Source organism: Chlorocebus sabaeus, chromosome 8 (assembly GCF_047675955.1).
Source record: "Chlorocebus sabaeus isolate Y175 chromosome 8, mChlSab1.0.hap1, whole genome shotgun sequence".
Classification (NCBI taxonomy): Eukaryota; Metazoa; Chordata; class Mammalia; order Primates; family Cercopithecidae; genus Chlorocebus; species Chlorocebus sabaeus.
Window position 1 is genome coordinate 108250178 of NC_132911.1, and position 20651 is coordinate 108270828.

The 20651-nt window shown below is 41.7% G+C and overlaps 1 protein-coding gene across 3 annotated transcripts in view; it reads right to left on the reverse strand.

Annotated features, from left to right (window-relative positions):
• DPYS (dihydropyrimidinase) overlaps positions 1–5568 on the reverse strand; it is an 86567-nt gene extending 80999 nt beyond the window's left edge. For all 3 annotated transcript variants that reach the window (XR_498654.3, XR_012093739.1, XM_008001327.3), the window contains exon 1: positions 5169–5568. Coding sequence is in view for 1 of the 3 variants with exons in the window: in XM_008001327.3 (XP_007999518.3) it covers positions 5169–5432 (264 nt within the window). In the remaining 2 variants the exon portion in view is untranslated. The remainder of the gene's footprint in view (positions 1–5168) is intronic.
• Between the last annotated feature and the right edge of the window lie 15083 nt (positions 5569–20651).

Genomic DNA, 20651 nt, shown 5'->3' on the forward strand with positions numbered 1-20651 from the left:
TTGGCCCAGGCATTTTACTCTAAGGGATGATTTCTGAGGCAGTCATCAAGAATGTGAACAATAATTTACATATAAGGATGTCTGTCACAGCATTGCGATATAGTGGAAAAAAACTGGAGATCACCAAAATGTTCATCATGGAGAAGATGAGAACTGAACCATCAAAGTTTGGGAAACAGGAAGAAAAATGAGTTTAAAACTTGGAGGAGAGGTCACGTTTGGTTTGGAACATGCTGAGTTTAAGGTGCTTCTGGGATATCCAGGTTGTGATATCTAGAGACAGGCAGATATTGAGGCCTGATGCTTAAGGAATATGGAGGCTGGAGAGATCTGAGACTCAGCCTCAGAGAGGATAATGTGGCCACAAAATCACATTCTCCAGTGGTATTTAAGGACAGGGGAAATGTTTAATGAACAAGGCTGACTCCAATCAGTATGCCCAATTCGGTAGAAGGAAACAAATGTTTGTTTATATGTCCCCCCCAAAAAAGAAATATCTGGAAGGATAGGGAGCCAAATGTTAAAATTATAGGTGATTTAAATATTATTTTTCTTTATACTCGTCTGCATTTTTCTTTTTTAAAAAAGCAGTTAATTCATTTAACTAATGCATATTGAGTGACTACAATGTGCCAGCATTTTCTTAAGGTCTGGATGATAAGTATATATTGTTTTTATAACTTAAAAAACTGTTTTTGAATTGCTCATCTAACCAATGCCTCATTTCACAGATAAGAAAATGCTGACAATCCTGAGAGAGGAAGTTACTTGCCCAAGGTCACAAAATCAGCCCATACAGCTCCTGAAGCCCAGCCTGGAGCTCTGGAAAGCTATAGAAAAGGGGATTTGATTTGCAACCAAGGTTTTTGAAGCACAGCTCTTCCACAAGTTGCAGAAGCTCTATAAATACAACTGTAAATGTGTGGTGTGCTTAATCACATGCCTTACACTGCCTTGTAAGTAATCACCACAATGGCATTTTACCAAAAAGTTTCAAAGCAAAATAAAGTAATTTCCTTTCTCAATAATTTTGAGAACTTTTTGTCCTTTACAATAAAGAAAAAAGAAAAGAGAAAAAGAGAAGTGTGTTGCACGGTTTCCCAATATTTAAAAAGATATTCCTCCTGCCAGCTACTGACACTACTGGGTTTTTAATGCAACTCCACCCACTCCGACTTGTATACACCTCTGAATATAAATTTATGTATATTTGAAAACTTGCCAAACTCTTATACTTCATTCTTTTATCACAGAATGTAATAAAAGCAAAGTCACAATTCTTTCAAATTTATTGAATTCATACTAACTATTGAATAAAAAATTCCATTGTCCTTCTTCATAGATATTGAATTATCTGAAGACCACTGTACATCTGGTATAGACCAACAAAATGAAATATGATTTCTTTAAAGCAGAACATTATTTCCATTAGTTACTTCAGAAAGCTTTTACCTGTAATTAAGCTAATCAATTATAGGCTTTAAACCAATCTCTGACATGAATTAGATTTACAAAATAAATAACCTTTAGTTAATGTATATCCATTTTTAAAATTGAGTCCCATCACAATCTAGTGATCGATAAATAGAGTACCACAAATAATATCCTTTTCTATTTGTCAGGTATTATAAATGATCAGCCTGCTGGATGTAGAATGCAAACAGCTATTGGTCTAACCTTTAGGGGCCCATCTCCTGAAAGCATAATATATCATTTTTACTTTATGTTTTTTCTGTACTTAAGGTCCATTTCTGCAGCCTTACAGATGATGTGGCTATAAATGCATGTATTATACAAATGCCTTATAAACTGAATACCTGCAGTGCATATTTATTTTGATAACCTTAACTGCCTCTAGCTTTAGGAAAGTGAAGAGCTACTGTCTTTTCTATGGATGACTCTGCTCTATTTTCGAGAAAAGATGCTTCGCATTAACATGCAACTTATGCGGCTTTGTCATCTATCACTTGCCACCCTGACAAATCTGAACATTAGATGTTTTTTCAAAAGAACAGACATTAATAGGTAACAGCTTTAGTGATGGGTCAGGCAGTACTGAATTTGAAGAGTCACTCGATCAGTTACAGCCCTAGGTGTACAACCTTAGGCAAGTAACTTAGGCTTCAGTTTCCTCAATTGTAAAAAAGTAGACAATGACATCTGGGATTTTTGGAAGATAATGCATAATTTATGACATTGCCTGGTATGCACTTGATAAAATAGATGGTACTTAAAGGTATAAATAAGAAGATGTTTTTCAAGTTTAACATATCATACAACCAGTATTTACAAAAGGCCTATCTTTGTCTCTAGCTCCCCAAAACAAACACCCACCAATGTTGCTTTGGGGATTATTGTGAAGGCCAGGAAAGAAGACAGAATAACTCTATAATGCCCTTCTTCCAGAATTCAGGCCAATACTGTAATGTTCATGTTTATCTATACTTCCCCATCTGGTTCACTTTATGAAGCCTCAGTTGTTTCTGGGGGTGGCAGTGGTTACCTCTTGGGATCCAACCAACTGACTCTGAAGAAGACTATTGCAACACAGCCCCTTTGTGAGTACTGTTTAATATTCAACAGGAATTTGGTATTTGCTAAACCTTTGTCCTTAGTATCTCTGACCATATCGTTTTCTGCTTAAGATCCTAAACTCATGAAGAACATGTTTTTGTTTAATGTTTTCACAACTTTTAAGTACAGAAATGCTTAGAGGATCGGCTGGTGGATAAATCCTTTGAGATGTTGACAACCACATACTATACCCCATAAGGACCTACATTCTCAGTTAAGAATTGTAAATCTCTCTAGAGAATCCCAGAATGGCTAAGGAACAGATAGAAGACCAGGAAGACCCCACTTTCCAGGATTTTGGAGCACGCAAAGATAATCTTTAGAAAGAGAGGGAATGCCCCCCGCCCACAGCATTCCAGTTCTCTTCTTTGCTGCTTCATCTGGACAGCAGAAAGAGAATGAAAGTTACTGCTCAGCTGTAAGAGGGAGAATGATGCTAGTGGTCAGAAATAGTAGCTCCCCACCTTGCAGATGGGAGTGTTCAATGGGATTCCCTGTCATCAGCAAAGGACTTTGTTAATGATAAGTCTATGACAACAGAAAGGGCTTGCGCTATGACTGCAAGTTCTGACATTTTAAATACAGGTGTACACGCACAGACACATGAACAATATGACCTCAATTATGTAAAATAGAGCATATTAAAACGTGTAAAGGCAATGCACCAAAACATTGGCTGTCACTGAGAGCGAGAGTATTATTAATGTTTTTCTTCTTTTTACTTTCCTATTATTTTTCCAATTGTTTCCTATAATCACACATTGTTTTGATAGCTAAAAAATTCATTAAAATGTAAAAATAAGTTCATTCTAATTCAGTGCATATTACTTTTTAGCAAAAGGGAAAAATGAATACACAAAACAAAGTTTGCCAATTTTTAAAGCAGACAATGATCTGTCCTACAAAAGACTTTATTGACATAATGATAAAAGTTGATAATTAGTAATCAGGGAGAAGTTTTCCAAATGGCGATTTGAGCAGCTTGCCCAGATCCTTCTCTCTGGGTCAAATCTACCTGCCTTCCTTTTTTTCTGTTAAACATTCCCATCAATCATAGAGGATTGGGGAACTTGGAGAGGGGGAAGTGCAAGGAGAGCAAAACTGTCAGAAATCAGTATATGAATGAAGTAGCTATCACCAAAACTGCTTTGAAAGACCGTCAGCCTGTCCACAGTAACATGGGAAGAGAAAGAGAGGGGTTGAGGGGGTGGGGGGGAGAAGGAAGGGAGGGAGTGATGGAGAGAGGGAAGGAGGAAGGAAGGAAGCCTACTATACACTGGACTTAATAGCCCAACTTGTTTCACACATCAAGGTGTGGTCCAAGTGAAAAGCCAAGGCCTTTAGTGTATCAATACACCTTCACTTTGGAAGGAGCCATTTCTCCCAAGGCAGCTCAAAACACAGGACTCAAGGAGGGTGTGGGCTTTACTTTAGCCCTAGTGCTGAGAGTAGAATTTTCACTCTATGTTCCTGTAAAGCTGCTCTGTTAGTCTCTTGATCTTGCATTGAGGAGGTTTGGGGAAATGTTGCAGGGGTGTCCAATCTTTGGCTTCCCTTGTCTTGGGCCACACACAAAATATATTAACACTAATGACAGCTGATGAACTAAGAAAAAAAATTGCAAAAGAAAAAATATCTCGTAATGTTTTAAGAAAGTTTATGAATTTGTGTTGGGCCACATTCAAAGCCATCGTGGGCTGCATGCCGCCTGCAGGTTGGACAAGTTTGGTTTAAGTTTCCTTTCATTGACCCAAACTTCTAGGCCTTTGTATCTAGAGAAACCCAAGCCTACCTCCACCTGGGGAGTGGTGACCTGACTGCCCTCCTGCAACATCAGTAAAACTATGGGTACTCCAGCAGCAAGAATGCTGTGTCCCCGGCGCAAGTGGGATGGAGAAGAGAGCCTGTGAGGCTGTGTTAGTGTGTGTGAGTGCTGCGAGATCATTTCTGGAATACTTTTTCTTCTAAACCCTGATCGGGGCTATATTTTTTTCTACTGGGGGTGGGAGTGGGGGCAGAGGGTAGGGGACGGGGACGTGAACACAGTGGGCATCTAGCCCACTCAGACACATCACTCGCTACACTGCTCACTTTGAGTCAAGGCTGTAACTACCAAGTGAATGGATTTTTCATTTGGTTTTGGCTGGGGATAAAGGATGGGTCGAAATGGTTGGGAGAAATGACTGGGACTGCCTATTTTAAAATAAGATTCTAAAGAAGGTATGGAAGATTTCCGACTGCCACAGAACACCAATCAAAATCGGGTGGCGGGGGGATTTGGGGAGTAAGCGGTATAGAGAAATGAGGTTAAGGGGATGACCTTAAATTCGTCAAATTAACCAAAGGGAGGAGTCGAGGGCGTCTGGTTGAGCCAAGGCTGCTGGGCTGCTGCCCAGAAGGAGCGCCTGGAAGGGACCCCAGCGAAGAGAATCTGAGTCCCCTCAGACACCCGCCGGGGCCGCGCTCCTTCCCGCCCGCCCAGCCCCTCGGCACCGCGCTGCGCGAGGTGGCCTTGCTGGGGACCCCGGGACGGCTGGGGAGGCTGCCCGAGGCTCCGCGGGTACCGCGGGGCGGGTGCGCGGCGGGGCGGGTACCTTGGTGCCCTGGTGGAAGTCGTCGATGGACCGCGAGCCCATGAAGGGGAACTCCATGTGCGTGTGTGTGTCGATGCCTCCGGGCAAGACGAGCTTGCCGGCGGCGTCGAGGACCCGCAGCCCCACAGGAGCGCCCCCGGGAGGCAGTAGATCGTGCCCAAGCGCCCGCACCACGCCGTCCTCCACCAGCACGTCGGCCACCTCGGAGAAGTCGTCGTTGACCACGCGACCCCCGCGGATTAGGAGCCGCGAGGGCGCCGCCATGGCAAGGGACGCGCCGGGTCCTACCCGGCCCGGGATGCGCGCAGGGGCTGGGCTGGGCTGGCCGGGCTGGGGGTGCCCTCCTGCAAGGTTCCCACCGACAGCCCCCGAGCTCTGGCTCGGGCCGCAAATCCGGAGCACGGCGGCCTGGCGGATTTATGACCTGGCCGCACATGCGGCTCCTCCCCCGGGAAGGCTGGGCTGGAGCCCAAAGGCCGGGATTGAAAAGGTCCGCATGGTCCTTACACATTCATATCCCAAGTGTTCTGCGCCCTGAGTCGAGGTATCCACCCAGGCTTCGGAGTCATTGGAAGGGAAAGATCTGGGAGTTTTAAGAGAAGGGGACATGCGTTTTTCATCGTAAGATTAGGCGCCTAAGGGAAAGAAATCCACCTCATTCTTCCCTTGGTTGGGGGTGTGTTTGTACCAAAAGACAGATCCAGAGGGAGAAGGAAAGCAAGAACCATCACCAGAAGTAGCAACAAAAATACTCAAACACACCCAAGCCAGAACAGAGCCACTCGATCTGGGTTTCCTTTTAAACGTTCTTAAGCCAGGAGCAAATCATCATATAATCCCAGTAATTGGCAGACACAGGGAAAGATCAGAGTAAAATATTTAATCTATTTGAAATAAAACGACTTGGTGCCAACTGTTCTCCACCTTTTAATGATACGACACATATCAGCAAGTGTTTCTTGGAAAATAACTGGTACTGTAACTCTAAAGATTTCGATTTCTACTCCCAGCTTTTCCACAAAACCAGTTTAGAGATCTTCAGTTAAATCTTTTATTCTCTTGGTTCCTCAGTTTTCTCATATATAAAACTGAGTAATACTTGTTCTTGCCTTCCAGATTTGCTTTGAGAAGCAAATATGATGATGGCTGTGAATACACCTTAATAAAGTGGGAAGCACCATGCAAATTCACTTAAATATTGGTTTTGTAAGGACTATAAAGCTTACCTGACTAGGGGGATTGGTTAGAGGGCTAAGTGAGAAAGATAAACCACATTTCCACCCTCAAGTAGCCAACAGCCAACAGTGACACACATACATATTTCAATATATAAAGCAGAACATTATATATTTGAGAAGGGATAAAGATAAGAATTTAGAGGAAAGAGTGAGTTTATTTCTGGCTTAAAGAAATCAGATATGGAAGATTTGTGAAGAGGTATTTGAACTAGGATACAGAGAATGTGAACACGCAGAGATGAGTGGTGGAAAGAGGACATGGAACTCCAGGTAGAGTGAACAGAGTGTGTAAAGGCACAGAGAGGATGAAGGAATGCACTCCCTGTGATTAAGCTACGAGGGATAGGCTTACACTGAATCCTGGACCATCCCTTTGCTTATAGGGGAGGAGGAGGAAGAAGAGACAGAGTGCTCAGAGAGAAGGGAGACCACAGGTCTATGTGATGGAAGACAGGAATGCAGAATTTTAAGAAGGGCAACAAGATGGAATCTTGCAGAAGGGTTATGAAGGGTTGTGGGGAGGTGGGGTGGACATCTGCTGACCAGACATGTATTCTCATCCTTATTCTGTTAATAGTCACTGGCATTTCTGTGGTGGGAAATCCTCTGCCTGAAGTCTCAGAACACTTGTTTCGGAGAAACTGATGATGAGAGACAGGACTAGCTGGATTTCCTAGGCTGACTAAAAATTCCTAAGCCTAGTTGGGGCAGGTGATCGCACCTACCTTTAAACACGGGGCTTGTATCTTAGCTCGCACCCGACCAGTCAGGTAGTAAAGAGGGCTCACTAAAATACAAATTAGGCTAAAAGCAGGAGGGAAAAAAATAGTCAAATCATATATCGCCTGAGAGCACAGGGGGCGGGGCAATGATCAGGATATAACCCCAGGCATTCCAGCAGGGAGCAGCAGCCTCCTTCGGGTCCCCTCCTATTGTATCGGAGCTCTGTTTTCACGCTATTAAATCTTGCAACTGACTGCACAGGCTTCTGGTCTGTGTTTGTTACCGCTCCAGCTGAGCTTTTGCTCACCGTCCACCACTGCTGTCTGCTGCCATCTCAGAGCCACCGCTGACTTCCACCCCTCCGGATCCAGCAGGGTGTCTGCTGCGCTCCTGATCCAGCGAGGTGCCCATTGCCGCTTAGTTCAGGCTGGAGACTCACCATTGTTCCTGCATGGCTAAGTGCCCGGGTTTGTCCTAATCGAGCGGAACACTAGTCGTTAGGTTCCATGGTTCTCTTCCGTGTCCCATGTTTTCTAATAGAGCTATAACACTCACTGCATGGCTGAAGGTTCCATTCTTTGGACTCCATGAGGCCAAGAATCCCAGGTCAGAGAACAAAAGGCTTGCCGCCATCTTGGGAGCGGCCCACCACCATCTTGGGAGCTCTAAGAACAAAGACCCACCCATAACAATGGGACCTCTAGCTCTGCGACTGAGCTCTCACCTAGACTCTTCCAATCAAGGCAGGGAATCCTCAAGCCACAGTGATGATACAGGGATGGGCACATGCTCCAAGCTGACTTCTCATGCCCAAGAAGTGAGTGCAGATCCCAAGACTTCTTATTTTTAGGTTGAGCAGACAAGAGGCTTGTTCTTTCCTCATGGACTTGAATCTTAGGGAGTGTAAACAAGGGGCTTGTGGGAGCCTTCTAGACAACACAGAGAAATAGCCCTTCTGTGAACAGAGCCAACCTCAAGAACAGGAAGGAGAGATGGAGAGAGGCTGGCTTCTCATGACACTGAGTTCCTGAATCCCACCATCCCTAAAGCCCCCTCCCCTAGACTTTCCACTTTTTGCTTAAGCTGATTTGAGTCTTTTGTCACTTGCAGGTTCCAATGACAGACACTGGGAAGATACCTTCTTCATGTTTTGAGACAAGGTGGTCACATGTGACCTCAGAGATGGCATTTTCAATAGTGGAATGTGAGATATTATTATTGCCAAATCTCTTAAAGCTTCAGCTTACAGAAACCTCAAAATAATTAAAAATTAGAAATCATCAATAATTTAAAGTTCCATAGATTTGGCTGTCAAGCCAGGAACAAGAAACCCAAGGAGGTTATGCAATTATTGTCAAGGGACCTTTGTGTAAGGGTGAAAGGGGTAATTATAAACATAATGAAATTTCTACAAGCTGTACAAGTAAGCCCCACCTTAGAAAAATAAGATTGGATGTCAGTGCAGTTGTGCCATCCTTTCTGAAGCTGTCTAGATTAATGATTTCAAAGGTTTCTTTTATCTTAGACAGTTTACATCATGAAATGCCCTGTAACATAACACAAAACAAACTTCCCACATTTAATTACCTCAAACTTTCATCAGAAAAGGGGGATTGTAGAATGTCACCGAAGCGGGAGGAAATGGCTCACTGAGATTCACTGACAGCAATAAAAGAGAGGTAGTTTTAGGGAGAAATGGTAACTCACAGAACAGAAGGGACTTTGCCCCTTTCTGGCCATCATTCCCACACACTAGCTTGCAGGGCAGGTGGCTGAGCCTGGACAAACCTGCTCAGTGGGGGAAACTTGTTCTGAGCACACACTCACCTTCATTTTCTTTGTCCTACCGTACCTCGTCCTTACCCAGACACTCCAAGCCCTCCATGGGCAGTAAACAAGAATCAGGGGACACAATGTTGGCATTGGGATAAAGGTGGGATGCAGAGCTCCTGCTGTTCTTCATTCTTGTTGCTGGGGAGAGAGTCAGTTGCATTGATGAACATATCAAGGATGTCTGAGAATACATTACTCCTCAGAGGAATCGTTTTAAAGAAACATTTTACATGATGGTTACAAAGACTGTCAGTGCTTAACCCATGAAAACACATCTATCTGGAAGTGTAGGTGAGGGTGATTTGGCAAGAAGAGCCTCCCATCCATTCTTGATGGTCTACAGGAGAGAGCCTGGAGAAGCAAGCAGGCTTCTCCTTCACTGAATGGTTGAGATTTTGAGAAACGAGTCCACCAGGGTCAGTTGTATTTCAGTCTTTGGCTATCCTGGAGGTGCCAAGTTTGCTTTCTCTTTGCTCCTGACCCTCTCCACTCCTACTACAGGCTCCTGTGGGCTAGGAGAGGTTTTTAGGCTGTTGTTTCCACTAAATGGAAGAGTCCTCTGGGGCACAGGGAAGGAATGGTGAGGGTGGATGAGTGAGACTGAGCAAGGAGAGTTGGGTGTCTCAAAGCAGTGCACATGCACCAGCATCTGTGGAAACTCCAGTTCGCTGGACCACTGAGGGATAGAATTCTCTGGCAGGGTAATGTATTTATACTTGAATCAGTGATGAAAGTGGAAGTTGGGAAAGGTAGATGGCATGGAAAGGGTGGAAGAAAATTAAATGAGGAAATAGTAACCTAATCATAGTAATCTGATGCTTCTGCAGAGAACTTGGGCAAGTCACTTAACAGCTCAGGATCTCTGCATCCTCCACAGCTAGGTTGGCAAAAGCTTGTAAGACCCACCCTTCCCACTTTTATAATTTTACAATTCTCTGAATGGAGAGTGCCTGGTATAGTCCTAGAATTGCACTCTTCCCAGATTCAGATGAATGAATTGGGAACCAAGGAAAACTTGCCTTCTAGATTCAGAACTATTTTATTCCTGGTCCTTCCACTGGGGCCAAGTGGATCCCCTTGGAAAGGAGCTACATACAGAATGTAAAACCTACAGTCCTGGGGATGGGGTGGTGATGCTTGGTGGGACTGGTTTTAAAGTCCTCATACTGAAGAGCAGGTATGACATTTTAATCACCGCTCAGAATTAACACGTACGATAGGCAGGGATGGTCCACCTTGACTCTGGGGGGCCATGGAGAGAGCTGGCCCACTACACAACTCCAGCAGATACTGTCCCTGCAGCACCACTCCTGGGCAGAAGGAGAAAAGAGGTAATCCACATAACAGTACCAGTGACAGTAGCTGAGATTTGTCCATTACTAACATCAAGTTAGTACTGGGCCAAGTTTTTTCATATGCATTATTTTACTTAATCCTCAGAATTCTTTGAGCTAAGCACTCTTTTACCTTTAACAGATGAGCCTTTTCAGGTCAAACGATTTGCCCAAGATCACATGGCAGTCAATGTTGGAGGCAAGGCTTTCCTTCTGGAAGCTGTAATTTACCCATTATGCAACTCCATGCTCCAAAGCCACATCCAAATCCTGGCTACACCTGGGCCTCAGATTGCATATGTGAATCAATGATGATCCCAGAATGAAATCTGACATCGTGGACATTACCTTCAGACCTTGCTCACTTCTGTCTGCTGCTTCCAGGCTGGTTCATTCAGTCATCTCAATATTGTAGAGCCAGTCTATGTGTTTGCTCAGGTGATCAATGTCATCAGTGTTCAAAAAACCTATAGTTTATAACTTTATAACTATAGTTTGTAACTTTATAACTGTAGTTATAAAGCAGTCCTTTTGTAATAAATTAACAAATTTGGTGGGAGCAGATTCAACACACTAACACTGAACTGCCTGGGGGAAGAACTTTCGGATATGCTATTGTGTAACTCCAAGAAATTCAAGGAATTACTTATTCAAAAGTTCCTATTTCCAATATTGTCTGGTATTACATGGTGGTGGTGTTTTTTGGTTGTTTGCTTGTTTTTTGTTAAAGATATTCTGATGCTAAACAGGCAGTTTCAAGCATATCCTGGAGAAGCTGGCTCTTACAGTGTACAGTGAGTCCTCCCTAATCCTCAGGGGACACACTGCGGATAGTATGAAACTGCAGATAGTCCCAAACTCGATTGCCATCAACTGGAACACGTTTCTTTTCATATCTTCCACAAACTTAATGCCTCTTCCATCTTAACTAAGCACTCGTGCACCACACACCATGGCGGTAACTCTTGTAGTCTGAGGAGCAACAGCAAAACTAGCACTAATTTCTTTTTTCCTTGTTCACAATTTCATGCATAGAAGTTTTGTTCTCACCATAGATCTCAGCAACCTCAGTATATGATTTTTTCTCTTTCCTTATTAAGTGGAGAACTTTTACCATTTCACTTAAAGAAAACACTTTTCTGCTTCTCTTTAGTGTATCATAATTGCCAGCATCACTATTCTTGTGCTTTGGGGCCAGTATGAAGTAAAATAATGGTGACTTGAACATGAGCACTACGATATTGGAACAGCCAGTCTGATAACTGAAATGGCTACTGAGTGACTAGTGGGTGGGGAACCTCTACAGCGTGGGTATGCTGGACAAAGGGAGGATTCCCGTTTTCAGACCCAGGTTAACTGTGGGCAACGAAACCTTGGAAAGTGAAATCAGGGATAAGTGGGAGGACTAAGTATATTAGTTTTATGGCTGCTGTAACAATTTATCACAAACTTGGTGGCTGAAAACAACACAGACTTATTTGCTTACATTGATGGATGCCAGAAGTTCAAAATTAGCTTCAGTGGGCTAAAGTCAAGGTGTTAACAGGGCCGATTCCTTCTGGAGGCTCTGAATGGAAGAATCTGTTTCTTTGGCTCTTCCAGCTGTTGGTGGCTGCTGGCATTTATTGGTGGTGGCCACATCGCTTCATTCTTCCATAATCACATAACGGATGCTTCTGTAATCATATTGTCTTCTCCTCTTCTGTGTCAAATCTCCCTCAATCTCCTTCCTCTAAGGATGCATGTAATTGCATTTAGGGCCCACCTGGATAATCCAGGATAATCTCTCCATTTAAAAAATCCTTATCTTAATCACATCTTGGGAGTCCCTTTTGCCATATAAGGCAACATTCACAGGTTCCAGGGATTAGGATCTGGATATATTTGGGGGCTATAATTTAGCCTATCATGGTGCCTAACATTGTTCCCCTTGAACAAAAGGATTCTGCCTTCTTAAGAAATGACAAAGAAACACCAGGCTCTGCTCAAAAGTTTGTCCACCCATCCTGCCAACAGCACTCACTTGTACCCACAGAAACCCTCCTACTCCTTTAACTCACTCATATTGTGTCCTAATTTCCAAGTTGTTCTGAGTGTTTTAGCAAAATATATTCCAGTCGTATAATAAACTTTAGGGGAATAATGAAAGTGTTCCCTTGATTAGAAAAAATATAATAAAGCAAAATAAAATTAATAAATAGGCTTGTACGTGGGAGCCAGACTGATCTGGAAGTGAACTCTGACTTTATTATCTGTTATCTGTGATTCTTTGATAAGTTTCTTAACTACTCTTAAGCTCTTGTTTTCCCCCTAATGGTGCTTCCCATCCACAGGTGGTTGTAAACTTTAAAAGAGATATTCGTTTAAAGCCCACAGCACAGTGCTTGGTGTATATTATTAGGAAAACCAACTATGTTACTCCCATATTTCAGCAACTTCCTTTTCATTAGTAGTTATAACTTTTAAATATGAGATACACGAGCTTATGAAATGCTTCTTCTGATCTTGAGAATTAAGAAGCAAGATTATTTAACATTAACGAAATACTTGGAATTTTGCTACATAGATCAAACAGAGTTTGAATATTATATATTCTACTTTTTAATAAAAATAGACTAAAATACATGGAGTAAAAGTCATCTTTAAGAAGCATAGAGTTCTATGAATCTTGACAAAAAAAAAAAAAAGTTATGTAACCACCACCATAATTAAGGTAGAGAACATTTCCATGACCCCAAAATAGTTTCCTTGTGCCCGGCTTAGTCAGTCCTCTCCCCCACAAATCCTGGTCCCTGGCAACTACACATCTATTATTTGTATTTTATTTTGTTTAAAAAGAAAATTTAACCTTAGACTTGGATATAAAGCAAGCTGCGGGATATCTGCAGAGGAAGAGATCACCTACTTTGGTTTTAAATGTTGTCTGCGAGTTGGCAGCACTGTTTCTGTCTCCTACATATAAAACAAAAATTCTCAATGACGTCAAGGTCTAAAGTGCAAGGTGCACCTCACTGGGATTCACTGCAACTTTTTCAGGAGCCCTGGGAGGCCCTAGGCCAGAATCACAGCTGGGGCTGGAGCAGGGAGAGCAGGCACTGTTTCAGAACCCTCACAACACTGCGTTTAAGTTATGTAGACAAGACGCTGGTGAGGCTCTGATGACCCAGATGTTGGAGGAATTGGTGTAAGCAAGACTTTGAGATACAGAGAGAGGCAGTCATGGTGTGCCCCTTTTTACCTGCACTTCTTCCCACTCTCCTTGAAGTTAGAACGTTTCTACCTCTGCATCACTGTCTATGCGATTTCATTTCACTACACTTGTGTTTCTTGAATATAAATGGAAGGTAATGGAGTTACCTTCCTTTTTCATGAAAAACGTGATTGACATTATACAAATACTTCTTGAGAGGAAATTATTTTTGCTGTAAGAGATATTCATTTAGAACCATACATGGGAAACACGGTAAATATGTTGTTGCGGGTCAAGAATAACACCTGACTGCCCACCTGTTACATAACCATGTACTTTAGGGCACTAATCAGTGAACTTCTGGGAAACAAAACTATATCATATATTTTTGTATGGTAAAACAGCAGTGCAAAAAGAGTAATTCACTAACTTTTCATTTTTGCCTTATCAACATTCCAATATGGCGCTCTGTGACATCAATGTTCATGGAATAGTCAGTTATTGAATTTGAACATGCTTGGCACTGGACTATAAAGCTTTTTGCATAAATGATTTTATCACTACAGAAACTCCATGAGGTAGGAAATATTACCTCAATCTTACAGATGTACAAGCTATGACTCAGAGAGGTTAAGTGCCAAAGTAAATTACTTTGATCAGATATTAATATCAATGGTACCTACAACCACTACACTCACTACGTTATGGTTTTTTTTTTTTTTTTTTTTGAGATGCAGTTTAGCTCTTGTTGCCCAGGCTGGAGTGCAATGGCACAATCTCTGCTCGCTGCAAACTCTGCCTTGTGGGTTCAAGTGATTCTCCTGCCTCAGCCTCCTGAGTAGCTGGGATTACAGGCATGCGCCACTATGCCTGGCTATTTTGTATTTTTAGTAGAGACGGGGTTTCTCTATGTTGGTCAGGCTGGTCTGGAACTCCCGAGCTCAGGTGATCTACCTGCCTTGGCCTCCCAAAGTGCTGGGATTACAGGCGTGAGCCAGCGAGCTCAGCCCTATTTTTTTTTTTTTTTTTTTTTGAGGCGGAGTCTTGCTCTATTGTCCAGGCTGGAGTGCAGTGGCGCGATCTCGGCTCACTGCAAGCTCCGCCTCCCGGGTTCACGCAATTCTCCTGCCTCAGCCTCCTGAGTAGCTGGGACTAAAGGCATCCGCCACCACGTCTGGCTAATTTTTTTTTTTTTTTTAGTAGAGACGGTATTTCACCATGTTAGCCAGGATGGTCTTGATCTCCTGACCTTGTAATCCTCCTGCCTTGGCCTCTCAAAGTGCTGGGATTACAGGCATGAGCCACCATGCCAGGCCAGCCCTAGGAATGGCAGATGAATGGTATTTTCTGCAACTCTATTTATTTATTTATTTTTGAGACAGAGTCTCGCTCTGTCCACAAGCTGGCCTACAGTGGCCTGATCTTGGCTCACTGCAACCTCCGCCTCCCGGGTTTAAGCAATTCTTTTGCCTCAGCCTCCCAGGTAGCTGGGACTACAGGCGCATGCCACCACACCCAGCTAATTTTTGTATTTTTAGTAGAGACAGGGTTTTGCCATGTTGGCCAGGCTGGTCTCGAACTCCTGACCTCAGGTGATCCACTCAGCTTGGCCTCCCAAAGTGCTGAGATTATAGGCCTGAGCCACCATGCCTGGCCGGTATTTTTTGTAACTTTAGTTTCATAAAGCAACTACTTGTTTCCTGCAGAATAAGCAAGGTTATTTATAGTGGAATAGCTAGATCTAATTCTAAAAGCAAACAGAAAAAAAGGGATATTATTTGTATTTTTGTTCTCTGATCTTTTAAACACAGCTTTATTGAGCTATAATTTACATACCATAAAGCTGACCCATTTAGGGTGTACAATTTAATGGTTTTTAGTACATTTACAGAGTTTTACAACATTCATTTGATCTAATTTTAGAACATTTTCATCATATCAAAAATAAACCTTGTATCTGTTGGCCAAGACAGCATTATTATTCCCCTCAGGTTGACTAGCCTATAGACAAGTTCCTTCCTGATTACAGGTCCCTGACCTCCCTTTTCTTAGAGCATTTACTTTAGAAAACTTGTAATTGAAAATTCTTTGCCCCTTTGAAATGAAGATAGATCCTCTTCCAGCTTCATGCCAGTTTAATAACCCAAGAATCTCTTTCTCAAGGACCTGGAGTCATTCCTTCAAATGTTATCAAGTTAGCTTTTGCCCCTGTCTCCCAGTCTCTGTGGAAGGGTAGGAGCCTAACTTCCCTAAGTACAAATTAGCAAGCATAATTGGCCTAATTACACTGACCAACCTCCCCTTCTACATCCTCCAGGACTTTTCCACTAACTCACCTTAGCACTTCCAAACCTGCTCACCTTTTGTTTCAGCAGACTTGAGTTTGATCTCTCCCCTGATGGTAATAGTCTTAGAAAAGTCTTCCTTGCCTGTTTTAACTGTGTAGCAGTTTTCCTCTGACATCCATCTCCTTCCAAATTCCTTTCGCCTTCCTCTAGCCCTGAGCAACTACTGATCTACTTTTTGTCTCCCTACATTTGCTTTTTCTGAACATTTCATATAAATGGGATTATACAATTTGTGTTTTTTTGTAACTGGTTTTTTTCATGTAGAGTGTTTCTGAAGTTCATCATGTATCAGCACTTCAGCACAGGAGTCCTTTTTGTTGCCAAATAATATTCCATTGCATGAATGTATCACGTTTTGTTTGTTCATTTATCAGGTGATGGCCATTTGCCTTGTTTCCACTTTTCAGCGCTCATGAATAAGGCTGTCATGAACGTTTGTGCACAAGTTTTTGTGTGGATACGTTTTTATTTCTCTTGGGTATATACCTGGGAGTGGAATTTCTGGGTCATATGGTAAGTCTACATTTAGCTTTTGAGACACTGCCAGACTGTTTTACAGAGTAGCTGCACGGTTTTACATTCCTGCCAGCAATGGATGAGGGTTCCAGTTTCTCCACATCCTCACCAACACTTGTTATTCTCTGTCTTTTTTATTACGGCCATCCTAGTAATTGCAAAGTGGTTGTTTTCTAATATTTTTATATTTTTTGTAAAGCAAATATGATTCCAAAATAAAACATAAATCCTTACAATGAGACTATAACATTTAAAATAGAAAATTAAATCCCTCAATTATTCTATAAGTGAAATACAATAAAGAATTAGGTCAATTTCCAAGAGCTATACTGCTTCCAATCCCAATGATGAAGGTACTTATTGATGCTTCTTCTGCTGCTATTTGTGTGGATAAGAACACCCATCTCATATTTGTTCTGGGGATTAGAAACAAAACACATAAGGCATCTAGTATGAGGGTTGGTATTCAGGAAGTACCAATAAATGATTATGTTTATTCAAAAGCAAGGAATTGGTTACAAACAGTTGCTTTGCACACTTGACTAACAACTCTTTTTAATTAAAACAATTTTTTTAGAGACAAGGCTTTGCTCTGTCACCCAGGCTGGAGTGCAAGGATGCTATTGTAGCTTACTGCCGCCTCAACTTCCTGGGCTCAATCGATCCTCCCACCTCAGCCTCCCAAGTAGCTGGGATTAAAGGTACTTGCTATTATGCCTGCTTAGCTAATTTATTTTATTTTATTTTATTTTATTTTATACATATCTCACTGTGTTGCTCATGTTGGTCTCAAACTCCTGGCCTCAAGCAATCCTCCCTCCTCGGCCTCAGCCTCTCAATGTGTTGGGATTACAGGTGTGAGCCACCAAGCCCAGCCTTTGACTAATGACTCTACTGGCAACATGAGATAGAGAAATGGAAATTAGGTTGTATGGTAAAATCTCAGTAAAAAATGTCAATGTGCAAAGTACCGCCAAAGGAAATAGGAACAGGATGCAGCTAAAACTCACAAAATGAAAATCCCCCCATGGATAAGGGGGGATACCTGTCAAGACCCCCAGTGGATGCCTAAACTGAGGCTAGTACCAAACCCTATACATACTATGCATAAACTTTTTTCCTTCTTCACAATTTCACACATAGATTTGTTCTTATCATAGACCTTAGCAACCTCAGCCTACAATTTTTTTTTCTTTCCTTATTAAGTGGAGAACTTCCAACGTTTAACTTAAAGAACACATTTTCCGGCTTCTCTTTGGCATATCCAAATTGCCAACATCATTACTCTCGTGCTTTGGGGTCAATAGGAATAGTAAAATAAAAGTGAATTGAACTCAAGCACTGTGATACCACAACAATTGATCTGATAACCAAGACTACTATTAAGTGACCAGGGGCATGCAATGTCCACAGTATGGAGAAGCTGGACAAAGGGAGGATTCACATCCCGCATGGAATGAAGCTGGATGGCATGAGATGTCATCACGCTACTCAGAACAGCACACAATTTCAACCTTATGAATTATCGACTTCTGGAATTTTCCATTTAATATTTTCAGACCAAGCTTGACTGTGGGTAACTGAAACCACAGAAAGTGAAACCTCGGACAAGGTGGGGACTGTTGTACAAAATTTATATTTAAGGTAACTCAGACTTTGGAAAACTAAATCTACAAGGAATTTCCAGGATCACTTGAAATCAGAGCTCAGTAGTAATATAGAAATATCTTAAAAAGCTGCTCCCATTGTAATGCAATTGAGAATATTCCATTGAATATTGTTAATATGTTTCTTTTTATCATAATTTGTTATTATTACGAGCTCAACATATGTTACTAAGTCCACAGGAAGTCGTCATGTCTTTTCTGTTCTGGGGCTCCATGGAAGTTCTACATTCTGGCTTCAGTAAATAATAAAACGGAGTGTGCCAAGACATCACTCTACCTTCGTTTAGTGAATTTAGTTTTCATTGAGATATAGCCACAAGTTGCCCTGTAACCAAGAAAACAGAACAGTGGCTATTATAAGAAACCTGCTCTTTCAGAAAGCTTTAGTAATACACAAAATACTTAATACATGGTATAGGGGAGCTCTTTTAAAAGACTTTTATTTTGGAAAGTGAATCTATGATATGACAATTAAAATTTGTTTTCAATCTCTATATGTAAAGCTCCAAGAAAGGCTTCTGTATAATTTGTTTCTTGCTTTTTTAAAAATTTGATCTTTTCACTAGTAACCCTTAAGGGTAGGTGTGATCCCATATGAGACAAGACAATCAAGTGATTTATTCAGTTACAAAACTCTTTAGTAGTGGACACAGAATTCAAATTGTGATGTGCCTGATTCCAAAGCCCATACTCTTCCATCTCACTGTACTCCATTACTTCTCCTTAGTAAAGCTTCCAAGTCACTTTTTGGGGGATATTAAGCTTTTTGGGGTTTGAGCTTCCTTCCAACATATGGAAAAACCTGCCCTAATAGACACCTCAGTATCCTTACTGGGAAACACTCTAAGCAAATTCTCATTTCATTCTCAGTAAACCAGGTGTGTCCTAGGTAGGCAGAAGGCGACTTGGTCCTGTGATGTTCTAACACTAGTTTTCAAATTGTATTAATCCTTAAAACCCTTTGTTCAAATGAAATCTTGCAGGAGAGTCCAACATATAAATAGAATTGCTGTTAGGAGAACACAAGGATGAGGAGCTTATTGAGATAACCCATCAACTGGAGCTACATTGACAGAGCACCTACATTCATTGAACTCATTGATTGAGCTCCATTGACATGTGCCTCCTCATCACTGTTCTGCTGCATTCACATCATCTCATTTAATCCTCTACTCCACCGTTACTATTCCTAATTTAAGAACCAGTAGATTGGTTAAGAAGGTTACTCCATGGGTAATTGAGAAGCCTACCAGTTGCTTAAATACATACAGGTTTATTTTTTCATGGAACTAGAAGTCCAGAGACAGCCAGGCCAAGATTGATGCAATTGTTCAGTGAAATCAGGCTTTTTCTCTTCCTTTTCCATCACCCTTAAAATGAGGCTTTTCTTTTCATGGATACTGGGTATGCAATTAGCAGTGTTTGCTACAACAAGGTAACTACGTGATCTGAGAAACATTTGGATCTAGGAGTTCTGTAAAGACCTCGCTTTAGTTCCCTGTCACTAAGGTAACTTCCTTGGGCCGCCTGAACTCTGTAGGATCCTTTCATCTGTGTCTGCTTGGTCTTGGAATTCTATTAACTTATCACAAGGGGGCTGTTATCCTTTCTTCTCCCCTGCTCTCTTATTGACCTTTGTTCTGCGTTGCAATTCACTTTCATGATCCCAGGAATAAGCACACATAAGAAATGGAAAATGATTTGTTTCCATTTCTCTTCAGAAACCACTATTATTTTAGAACTTTTCATGTACAATAGCTTATTTAAATGTATGCTTCAGAGATTTTGAGACAGAGTCTCGCTGTGTCACCCAGGCTGGAGTGCAGTGGTGTGATCTCGGATCACTGCAACCTCCACCTCCTGGGTTCAAGCAATTCTCCCACCTCAGCCTCCCAAGTAGCTGGGATTACAGGCATGTACCACCACACCTGGCTGATTTTTGTATTCTTAATAGAGACAGGGTTTCACCATGTTGGCCAGGCTTGTCTTAAACTCCTGACCTCAGGTGATCTGCCCACCTGGCCTGTCAAAGTGCTGGGATGACCGGCATGAGCCACCGTAAGATGTTTTAACATTTAAACAATGACAATAATAGCAAACAGTTACACAGCACCTACTATGAGCCAAGAGCTGCTATGTATATTTTATAATGCTGTTCCAAGAGCATTATGTATATTAATTTGTTTGATCCTCCAGTAGCCCTATTATCCCCATTTTACAGATGAAGAATGGAAGTACAGGGTGATTAAGTGACTTCCTGAAGCGCACATGCCAGTAAGGAGTTGGACAGAAATTAGAATCCAGGCAATCTGACTCCAGACTTTTACCCACTATACTGTTGCCTCTAAGCAATTTAAAAATAAAAATTTTATAGGTTATAACATGTTGAAATATTAATATAGATTATTTTAAATGTAGAGAAATAACTGCTAATCTTTAAATTTTACCAACTGCCTAAATATGTTTATTTAAAATTGCATCAGTGCTGTGATTTCTGACTGAACATGCTAAGGCAAGTTGTTTTATCCTTGTATTTGTAATAAACAGATATGAGATACACATACGTGCCTGACATGACAGTGGAGGTGAGTTAATGTTATATCCTTTTAGCAAATAAATTTCTAAGGCTGTAAA